The sequence below is a fragment of the Somniosus microcephalus genome, chromosome 4 (genome assembly GCF_052327205.1).
Source record: "Somniosus microcephalus isolate GS21.2 chromosome 4, FLI_Smic_1.0, whole genome shotgun sequence".
In the NCBI taxonomy this organism is placed as follows: domain Eukaryota; kingdom Metazoa; phylum Chordata; class Chondrichthyes; order Squaliformes; family Somniosidae; genus Somniosus; species Somniosus microcephalus.
Genome location: NC_140990.1, coordinates 65,926,571 through 65,938,065, shown reverse-complemented (window position 1 = coordinate 65,938,065; position 11,495 = coordinate 65,926,571). Strand labels below are relative to the sequence as shown.

The 11,495-nt window shown below is 48.2% G+C and overlaps 1 protein-coding gene across 1 annotated transcript in view; it reads right to left on the bottom strand.

The window, feature by feature from the left end:
• Positions 1–1,487: 1,487 nt before the first annotated feature.
• LOC147119099 (uncharacterized) overlaps positions 1,488–11,495 on the bottom strand; it is a 69,744-nt gene continuing 59,736 nt past the window's right edge. The window contains exons 5-6 of the mRNA XM_085984792.1: positions 3,221–3,567; positions 1,488–1,695 (exon numbers count right to left, since the gene is read on the bottom strand). Of these exons, the coding sequence (XP_085840918.1) occupies positions 1,488–1,695; positions 3,221–3,567 (555 nt within the window). The remainder of the gene's footprint in view (positions 1,696–3,220; positions 3,568–11,495) is intronic.

Below are 11,495 nucleotides of genomic sequence, written 5' to 3'. Positions count from 1 at the left end.
ATGTCTCACTCCCCGGCTGTGACATCCATCACCTCGATGAGCAGAAAGATTCACCTAAAGAAGGTAACACTAACCCATCAGCTTCTTCACTGGACACAGATACCGAGGGACAGGGCGTGTCCAGGACAATGAAATTTCTCACTCAATAAGGTATAAATTGATCCTGTACCTCTCCCCATTAATCCTGGGCTCCACACGGGGCGAATCCTGCTCCTGTTTCCCTTCTTGTAACAGCACTGAGCTAAACCCAGCCCATAATGAGCAGGGCTCAGGGAGGTTGGTTGCTAGGCACTGCAGTGATGTCATAAAGCAGGGCCATTCAGCCCAGCTGGTTGTCTCCTTGTCCCTTTAAAGGTGGAGAGCCGGGACACCCTGTCTCCAAACACATCCCACCTGTTCATACTGAGAATCCCCGGGGAAGGCCCAAGGCCCAGAGTGTGGAACACAACCAAGGGGGAAAGAGGAGGAGAGAAGGGGAGGTAAATCAAGGAGTCGGGACTGAGGGACACCAAGCTTCAGTTTTCGAGCCTGTAGACTTCAGGAGGGGAAGAGTGAGTTCAGTAGTTTTCGGATCCAGGGAGAGAACAAGGAGCAGATGGGGAGACTGGTGTGGATTCCAGCACAGTGAGGATGTCGGGGGAGGGAGATTGTGTCGGGCCGTGTATTAGGGGTGTAGGAGGGACAAGAGAGGAAAGGTCAGAGGAGCAATTACTGCAGCAGTGCCCATAAATAGTGAGAGAGAGAGAAGGTGGGGGTTCGAGTGGACCAGGGACAGTCTGTTAAGCTCTCTGTTTGCTGTGACCAGTTTTCCTTCGGTTAAAAATGGCCTCCTGTAGCCCAGTGACACAAACAGCCCATTAAACTCCACCAATGGCCTTTGGTCTGGTGAGGTCTCCCTTTGTGAAACATCGGCTGTTGTTAAAGCTTTTCATTCTGACACGCTCACACTGAGAAATGAGCTGCAGAACTGCCGACACCGTCAGCTTTAAGGAGACGTTTCCCTTTGGAGATCGGATTGCCCATTGAGTCTGATTAAATTGATGTTAAAGTAACAAGGCTGCTTGCCCTGTGACAATAACAGATTATCAGAATATTTCCCATAGGTTAAAATCCAATATTACAGGGGCTCACTGCCCTGGAGGGTTGAAGTGGACCCTGTGATATAATCACATATTCTGTCCTGTCAGACTTGGACATCTTGTCGATCCATCTTTTAACAAGTTGTGGGAACTCAGTTCTCAGATGGATTCCACTAAATTTTTAACAAATCCTCAATCAGCTCGTCTTATTGTCGAGATATCAAGGACCCGACAAACTGCATGTTTGGGAAACAAAGCTCATTTATTTGACATTCATACAGATTAAACTCCAGCCCAGTTATAGGGTTACTAACATCAGCTGAAACAAACCCCAACTGTTAGAATGAACATGGTTCAGTCCTGGATGTGATTAACAGCAGCAATAACAGCAGAATCCAACCCCTGCAGTCACTTGTGAACTCGCTGGTGTGTCAGCAGGGTGGATGATAGACTGAATTGCTTTCCACACACAGAGCAGGTGAACGGCCTCTCCCCAGTGTGAGTGTGTTGGTGTCTCAGCAGGTTGGATGACTGAGTGAATCCCTTCCCACACACGGAGCAGGTGAATGGCCTTTCCCCAGTGTGAACTCGTTGGTGTGTCAGCAGGTTGGATGACAGACTGAATCTCTTCCCAAACATGGAACAGGTGAACGGCCTCTCCCCAGTGTGAACTCGCTGGTCTGTCAGCAGATACTTTGCACTTTCAAGAAGTCAAATAGGCGTTTCACTGCAGACAGGTCACCATGGCAACACTGATAGGACATTCCACTGAATCGACTGGTTGGAAACTGTAATCAGATCAGGAGAAACAACAGAGTTTGCTGTTATTAACCACAATATAAGCTTAAACCAGCGTGAGTAATACATTAAATTATAATGTGTGATGAAAGGTTCTGACAGAAGGCCTGTGACCTGAACCATTAACTCTGTTTCTCTCTCCACAGACGCTGCCTGACCTGCTGAGGATTTCCAGCATTTTCTCTCTTTATTTCAGATTTCCAGCATCCGCAGTATTTTGCTTTTGTAATTGGATGGATCTTTCAGAGAGCCGCACAGGCACGATGGGCCGAATGGCCTCCTTCTGTGCTGTATCATTCTAGGATTCTGTGAAGTGTCGGTTAATGCAATTTAAGAAGCAACAAAGGGTTTGTGTCAGAATTTAACTGAGTATTGAGCCAACATGTCCAGTTTATGTAAACTGGGCCTGTTCACACTGGAAAGAGAAGGTGGAGAGGTGATAGGATTGCTGTTTTTAGGATTCTAAAGGGACTGGATAATGTAGAGCATGACAAGTTATTTCACCCTGTCCAGAACAGTAGAACCAGAGGACACGGCCTGCACTTGAAGGGGGTAAATTCAAATCCAATCTGTGGAAACAATATTTCAGTGAGTGAGTGGTCAATCTATGGGACAGGCTCCCTAGGGAGACGGTGGAAGCAGTTAGTGTTGATTCATTCAAATGTAAATTGGACCGATTTCATTCATAGAATAAGATTTTGGGACACAGGGTGTGAGTATTTTGAGACATGACGTGTGGTCAGTGTAGAATGCTCGGGAGGAAGAGGTGACTTTGGTCTGATGGCTCCTAAAGCTCTCCACCACTGGGGTTTTTCTCACCTCATGTCTGGGTCTGTTGTAGACTCATTAATAGAGATTGATCGCTGTGATTAGTCAACAACTCCATTATTGTTGTATCACAGGACTCCCAGGATGGTAGAAGGCCAATTAGATCAGAACCGAAATAATCCAGAGTAAGAAAGGAGAAACGGACCAAAAATGGAGCAGTCAGTAACAGGACATCAATTAGTCTCCTCTTATCATGGAGACATCACAGACTCGACACAAAGTGTGTTTGAAACAAAGCTGATTTATTTGATATTTATCCAGAATATTAATCTCCAGCCCGGTTATAGGGTTATTAACATCAGCAGAAACAAACCCCAACTGACATAATGAACATGGTTCAGTCCTGGATGTGATTAACAGCACCAATAAGAGCATAATCCAACCCCTGCAGTCGATCGTGAACTCGCTGGTGTCTCAGTAAGGAGGATGATTGAGTAAATCCCTTCGCACACATGGAGCAGGTGAATGGCCACTCCCCGGTGTGAACAGGTTGGTGTGCCAGAAGGTTGTAGGAATCTGTGAATCCCTTCCCACACATGGAGCAGGTGAACGCCCTCTCCCCAGTGTGAACTCGCTGGTGTGTCAGCAGGTTGGGTGAATCAGTGAATCCCTTCCCATACATGGAGCAGCTGAATGGCCACTCCCCGGTGTGAACAGGTTGGTGTGCCAGCAGGTTGTAGGAATCTGTGAATCCATTCCCACACGTGGAGCAGGTGAACAGTCTCTCCCCAGTGTGAACTCGTTGGTGTGTCAACAGGTAGGATGAATCAGTAAATCTTTTCCCACATACGGAGCAAGTGAACGGTCTCTCCCCAGTGTGAGTGCGTTGGTGTTTCAGCAGACCACTTGTGCTTTTAAAGCTCTTCTCACCCCGCTGGAGTGGAGCTAATCTACAGAACAAACGGGGAACCTCCGTCGCATCCAGTCCAGATCTAAGGTCGTCCCATCCTCTGTCATCAAATTACAGTATGCAGACGACGCTTGCATTTGCGCACACTCTGAAGCTGAACTCCAAACCATCGTCAACACCTTCACCGGAGCATACGAGTGCATGGGCCTTACACTAAATATCCGTAAGACAAAGGTCCTCTTCCAACTTGCCCCCGCCACACAGTACTGCTTCCCGATTATCAAAATGCATGACGAGGCCTTGAACAATGTGGGCCACTTTCCATACCTCAGGAGCCTACTGTCAACAAGGGCACCACCAGTGCATCCTTCAGTCGCCTGAGGAAGAGAGTGTTTGAACACCAGGACCTCAAACCCAGCACTAAGCTCATGGTCTACAGAGCTGTAGTGATACCCGCCCTCCTATATGCTTCAGAGACCTGGACCATGTACAGCAGGTACCACCAACACGGCGTCTGCAAGATCTGCAACTCCATTGGCAGGATAGGCGCACCAACATCAATGGTCTCACTCAGACCAACATACCCAGCATCGAAGCTTTGACCATGCTCGGTCAGCTCCGATGGATGGGTCACATCATCCGCATGCCCAATACAAGACACCCAAAACAAGCGCTCCACTCAGAGCTCCAACATGGCAAGAGAGCCCCAGGTGGACAAAGGAAATGCTTCAAGAGCCTCAAAGCCTCCTTGAAAAAGTGCAACATTCCCACCGACACCTGGGAATCCCTGGCCCAAGACTGCACAAAGTGGAGGAGAAGCATCCAGGAAGGCGCCGAACACCTCAAGTCTCTTCGCCGGGAGCAAGTGGAAGCCAAGCGCAAGCAGCGCAAGGAGCGCACGTCAACCCAAGCACCCCACCCACCCGCCCCTTCAACCACCATCTGCCCCACCTGTGACAGAGGCAGTAGGTCCCGCATTTGACTCATCAGTCACCTGAGAACTCATTTTTAGTGTGGAGGCGCATCATCCTCGGTTCCAAGGGACTGCCTAAGAAGAAGGTAAGGGGAATTTGGTGAGAATAGGAATTGAATGCTGAGGGGGAAGGAGGTGCTCAGTAATTTAAACCAAGGAGCAACAGTAAATAATAAATAATCGCACCGGAGGACACCAAAAAAGTGATGTTATAATCAACACACAGCAGAGCAAATTAACATAAGTATTTCAGTAAGAGCAGCAATATCCCTTTGTGTGTTTAGTCTCTTTAGTGGTTAGTGTTAAGCTTGAATTAGTAAGGATTTATTAGTGCAAGTAAGTGTACTCTTTTTGATGCACACTTAAACAAATAAACTGTAACTAACAAAAATTTAAAATGAAACTTAACAAATTAAATTAAAATGTTGTTGCCGGTGGTGATGATGCGCTCCAGTCCCCACAGCGCCCACCAGTCGCGGAAGGCCTCGAGCGTGCCAGCGGACACCGCGTGCTCCATCTCCAGGGCCACCCGGGCATGAACGGGGCCGCAGTGCAAGTCAGTGTAAGTCAAAGGAAACGATGTAAATGATTAAATTCTAACTGCTTTTAAAGATGCTCATAACTGAAAAATAGCAAAGTAATTAATCACAGTTCAAGAAATAAATTACAGATAACAAAAAATAAATTAATTCATTCATTAATAAAGACCAGGCAGTGTGTGGGGATTGTAGTATGTGGTAGTTTGTGAACAACGAGACTGTCCCAGACGGCCACATCTGCAACAAATGTCTCTGCCTCATGACATTCCAGCTCAGAGTCAGTGAGCTGGAGTCCGAGCTAGAGACACTCCGACATATAAGGGAGGAGCAGGAATTACTGGATAATTTACTCGAGTACAGTCACACACCAGAAGAAAGCACAGGTGCAGGAAGGGGAGAGTGTGACTGTCAGTCAGCCGGGTAAGGGGAATGTAGGAGAAGTAGTGAAGGAAGTCCTGCAGACACTGCTCCTGTCCAACAGGTACAAAGTACTCAATACCTGTGAGGATAAGAAGAAAGACTGGGAAGGACAGCTAGAATGTTGCCCAAGGCACCATGGAACAGGAGGCTGTCCAAGGGGTGGAGGAGCAGAGTGGAAACATTGTCGTATAGGGGATTCTATAATTAGAAGGATAGATAGTAGTCTTTACAGTCAGGATTGAGAGTCCCAAAGGGTGTGTTGCCTTTCTGGTGTCAGGATAAGGGACATCTCAAACTGGCTGGAAAAGAATCTGGACACCAAATCCAGGGACAACTTACATTGTGACACCAAATCCAGGGACCACTTTCACTGAGACTATAAACGGAAATCAGACAGCCTCAGTATGGAGAGTGGTCATGGTGGTGAAAAGTGCTCTAGTGAAAATTAGCATCGAGAGGGAGGAGGTGCTAGCGGTTTTAGCAGGCCAAAAAGTGGATAAATCCCCAGGCCCGGACGAGATGTATCCCAGGCTGCTGTGGGAGGCAAAGGAGGAGATTGCAGGGGCTCTGACACTAATTTTCAGAACCTCTCTGGCCACAGGGGATGTACCAGAGGACTGGAGAACAGCTAACGTAGTACCATTATTCAAGAAGGGTAGCAGGGATAAACCAGGGAATTACAGGCCAGTGAGTCTAACATCTGTGGTGGGGAAATTATTGGAAAAAATTCTGAGGGACAAAATTAATCTCCACTTGGAGAGGCAAGGATTAATCGGGGATAGTCAGCATGGCTTTGTCAAGGGTAAATCATGTCTGACAAATCTGATCGAATTTTTCGAGGGGGTGACTAGTGGGGTGGATGAGGGAAATGCTGTGGATGTGGTTTACATGGACTTCAGTAAAGCTTTTGACAAAGTCCCGCATAGGAGACTGGTTAAGAAGGTAAGAGCCCATGGGATCCAGGGTGCCTTGGCGCGTTGGATCCTAAACTGGCTGAGTGGCAGGAGGCAGAGGGTGATGGTTGAAGGTTGCTTTTGTGACTGGAAGCTTGTGTCCAGTGGGGTACCTCAGGGATCGGTGCTGGGTCCCTTGTTGTTCGTGATCTCCATAAATGATTTGGATGAGAATGTAAAAGGTATGATCAGTAAGTTCGCAGATGACACGAAAATTGGTGGGGTGGTAAATTGCGAGGAGGAAAGCCTCCGGCTACAGGACGATATAAACGGGTTGGTCAGATGGGCGGAAAAGTGGCAAATGGAATTTAACCCTGAAAAGTGCGAGGTGATGCATTTTGGACGGACAAATAAGGCAAGGGAATACACAATGAGTGGTAGGACCCTAGGAAGTACAGAGGGTCAGAGGGACCTTGGTGTACATGTACATAGATCCCTGAAGGCAGCGGAGCAGGTAGATAAGGTGGTTAAAAAGGCATATGGGATACTTGCCTTCATTAGCCGAGGCATAGAATATAAGAGCAGGGAGGTTATGATGGAGCTGTACAAAACGCTGGTGAGGCCACAGCTGGAGTACTGTGTGCAGTTCTGGTCGCCTCACTATCGGAAGGATGTGATTGCTTTGGAGAGGGTGCAGAGAAGATTCACCAGGATGTTACCTGGGATGGAGCGCCTCAGCTATGAAGAGAGGCTGGACAGGCTGGGGTTGTTTTCCTTGGAGCAGAGAAGGCTGAGGGGGGACCTGATTGAGGTGTACAAAATGATGAGGGGCATAGATAGGGTAGATAAAGAGGAACTTTTCCCCTTAGTGGGGGGGTCAATAACAAGGGGGCATAGATTCAGGGTAAGGGGCAGGAGATTTAGAGGGGATTTGAGGAGGAACTTTTTCACCCAGAGGGTGGTTGGAATGTGGAACTCAATGCCTGAAAGGGTGGTAGAGGCAGGAACCCTCACAACATTCAAGAAGCATTTGGATGAGCACTTGAAATGCCATTGCATACAAGGCTATGGACCAAATGCTGGAAAATGGGATTAGACTGGACAGGGATGGATGGGCGGCGCAGACACGATGGGCCGAAGGGCCTCTTTCTGTGCTGTAAAACTCTATGACTCTATGACTCTATGAGGGCGAAAGGCAGGTAATGGATAAAGCTATGATGGTGGAATCAGATGGTGACAGGTTATTGTCAGAAGCCCTTTTCAGGCAAGCTGATGATACGATGTAACCAGCCCAACACCTGGATCTGCCTGTTCTTGTCCCCAAATCCCAAATTCTAATGTCCCTGATGTATTTTTCTGTGAGAAATGTAGAGATGTGAAAGAATGGAAAAAATCAGGCTCCAGCCAGAAAGAAGGTTCCTTGAATGAACAATTCCTGAGGCTGTTTCGTGACTCGTCTGTGTGAGATTAATAAACACGAAATGAAAAAAGATGCGTCCAGTGACAACTGTGTTGTAAATAGTGGTTTCTAACTTGAAGCTCTAACTCCTAAGCCTAGCCTTCAATTGACTACCCCTAACAACTCACCCCAATCCTAACCAATAACCAGTAGCCCCAACCACTAACCCCAATCCTAACCAATAACCACTGGCCCCAACCACTAGCCCCAATCCTAACCAATAACCACTGGCCCCAACCACTAACCCCAATCCTAACCAATAGCCACTGGCCCCAACCACTAGCCCCAATCCTAACCAATAACCACTGGCCCCAACCACTAACCCCAATCCTAACCAATAACCACGAGCCCCAACCACTAACCCCAATCCTAACCAATAACCACCAGCCCCAACAACTGACCCCAATCCTAACCAATAACGACTAGCCCCAATCCTAACCAATAACCACTAGCCCCAACCACTGACCCCAATCCTAACCAATAACCACGAGCCCCAACCACTAACCCCAATCCTAACCAATAACCCCAAACACTAACCCCAATCCTAACCAATAACCACTAGCACCAACCACTAACCCCTAAGCCTACAACCTAACCCCAGCCCCTAACAAAGGATCATTGACAGGGATCAATGGAGGAGCTAAAGACCTGATAATGGAAGTATTTGAAACAATTATCTCGATGAAAGAAATAGTGCAAGGTCTGTTAGTAACAAGAGATTAAATCAACGAGACTATCAAGCTCAGAAATTAATATTACAAAGATCATAACCTTTCAAAGGTTATCACATGCAGTACGTGTGGAAGGGTTTTACTATATTGCATCCACAAAGGGTTAAATGATACAGCTAATAACAGATTTCAAATCTTAAGCAAGATAGTTCTATAAAGCTATGGTTCAAAGGAATTGCAGCTGAGTGTACTCGTTTGTGCAAACAAATAAACTGTAATTTAACATAAAACATTAAAGGAAACTTAATAAATTTAATTAACATTTCATTAACTGTGGTGATAATGCACTCCAGTCCCTGTGGCGTGCAGATGAGTGTAAGTGAGACACTACAGTTCAGTCTATGACACCCACTAGTTGTCTCCTCAAACGGAGCAAGCTTGGGGTTTGATTTGGTAGAAGGCGAACTAGATATGAACAGAAGTAATCTAGAGTAAAAAAAGGCGGAAAAATTAAACAGTCGGTAACAGAACATCAATTAGTCTTCTCTTATCATGGAGAAATCAAATATTTGACACACTGTGTGTTTGAAACAAAAGTGATTTATTCACTATTTATACAGAATATTAATCTTCAGTGCAGATACAGGGGTTAAGATCAGCAGAAACAAACCATAACTGCTAGAATGAACAACAGAGCGAGAATATAATAACCTCAATGCAATCACAGTAAATCATGTTTCAGACACTACTGTGGTCTTTCAATGGGGGGCTTTTACCCAGCATTCCCCGTGGTGGGGAATGTGCCGCACCCAGACTACAGGAGCCCAGCACGCAGGCGCGATAGGGGAGGGTATATTAAGCATGCGCAGTGCGATACTGGAGACGGACAGACGGCAGGAGCGCGATTCCGCAGCTGGTAAGAATGGAGGAGCACAGGGGCGTAATGGACCGGTAGGTGAGGTGGATTCATAAACAACTGGGGTAGGCCGGAAGTCCCGAATAATAACTTGAAGATCCCGTGTTTGCAGCTGCGGGGATTTCTTCCGCTCACAGGACCAGGTTAATGGTTGCCATCATTGGAAAGGAGGGCGGAACATTCTAGTGCGACACCATTTTGATTTATTGTGTAACAGTGCATGCACGGCCATCTTAGTACAGGAACATAGTGGGCGGGGCTTCAGTGTTTGCTTCCAACCGGGTCCCAGTGCCCGGGAGAGACAATCAATGTCTCAGTTATTTTATTCTCACTCTCCACACAGGGGATTTCTCACCGTCTTTCCTGAAGGCGCTGGGAAATGTCAAGCTTAGAGTTTACATGCCATAGAATTGTAAAAGAGCCCCAGAAGGTTTTAGGTTCAGGTCCCACTCCAGAGACTTGAGCGCAAAAATCTATACTGACTCTCCAGTGCGGTGCTGAGGGAGTGCTGCACTGTAAGCGGTGCCGTTTTACAGATACGACGATAAACCGAGGCACTGTCTGTCTCTCAGGTGGGTGTAAAAGATCCCTGGACACTATTTCAAAGAAGAGCAGAGGAATTATCACTGGTGTCCTGGCCAATATTTATCCCTCAATCAACATCATTAAAAAAAAAACAGATTATCTGATCATTATCACATTTCTGTTTGCGGGAGCTTGCTGTGCGCAAACTGGCTGTCGCCTGTCCTACACTGAATAGTGACTTCACTTCAAAAAGTACTTCGTTGGCAATAAATTGCTTTCGGACAACCAAGGTTGTGAAAGGCGCCATAGAAATGCAAATCTTACATTCATTCAGAGCTGCGCCCCCATGTACAGTCCCAGAGTTAGAATCCTCATGTACAGTCCCAGGTTAAAATCCCCGTGTACAGTCCCAGGGTTAGAATCTCCATGTACAGTCCCAGGGTTAGAATCCCCATGTACAGTCCCAGGGTTAGAATCCCCATGCACAGTCCCAGGGTTAGAATCCCCATGTACAGTCCCAGGGTTAGAATCCCCATGTACAGTCCCAGGGTTAGAATCCCCATGTACAGTCCCAGGGTTAGAATCCCCATGTACAGTCCCAGGGTTAGAATCCCCATGTACAGTCCCAGGGTTGGAATCCCCATGTACAGTCCCAGGGTTAGAATCCCCATGTACAATCCCAGGGTTAGAATCCCCGTGTACAGTCCCAGGGTTAGAATCCCCATGTACAGACCCAGGGTTAGAATCCCCATGTACAGTCCCAGGGTTAGAATCCCCGTGTACAGTCCCAGGGTTAGAATCCCCATGTACAGTCCCAGGGTTAGAATCCCCATGTACAGTCCCAGGGTTAGAATCCCCATGTACAGTCCCAGGGTTGGAATCCCCATGTACAGTCCCAGGGTTAGAATCCCCATGTACAATCCCAGGGTTAGAATCCCCGTGTACAGTCCCAGGGTTAGAATCCCCATGTACAGACCCAGGGTTAGAATCCCCATGTACAGTCCCAGGGTTAGAATCCCCGTGTACAGTCCCAGGGTTAGAATCCCCATGTACAGTCCCGGGGTCAGAATCCCCATGTACAGTCCCGGGGTCAGAATACCCATGTAAAGTCCTGGGGTCAGAATCCCCATGTACAGTCCCGGGGTCAGAATCCCCATGTACCATCCCGGGGTCAGAATCCCCAGGTACAGTCCTGGTGTCGGAATCCCCGCACACAGTCCCGGGGCCGGAATCCCCAGGTACAGTCCGGGGGTCGGAATCCCCGCGTACAGTCCCGGGGCTGGAGTCTCCGTGTACAGTCCCAGGGCCGGAGTCCCCGCGCACAGTCCCTGGGCCGGAGTCCCCGCCCACAGCCCCGGGGCCGGAGTCCCCGCGCACAGCCCCGGGGCCGGAGTCCCCGCGCACAGTCCCGGGGCCGGAGACCCCGCGCACAGCCCCGGGGCCGGAGTCCCCGCGCACAGTCCCGGGGCCGGAGTCCCCGCGCACAGTCCCGGGGCCGGAGACCCCGCGCACAGTCCCGGGGCCGGAGTCCCCGCGCACAGTCC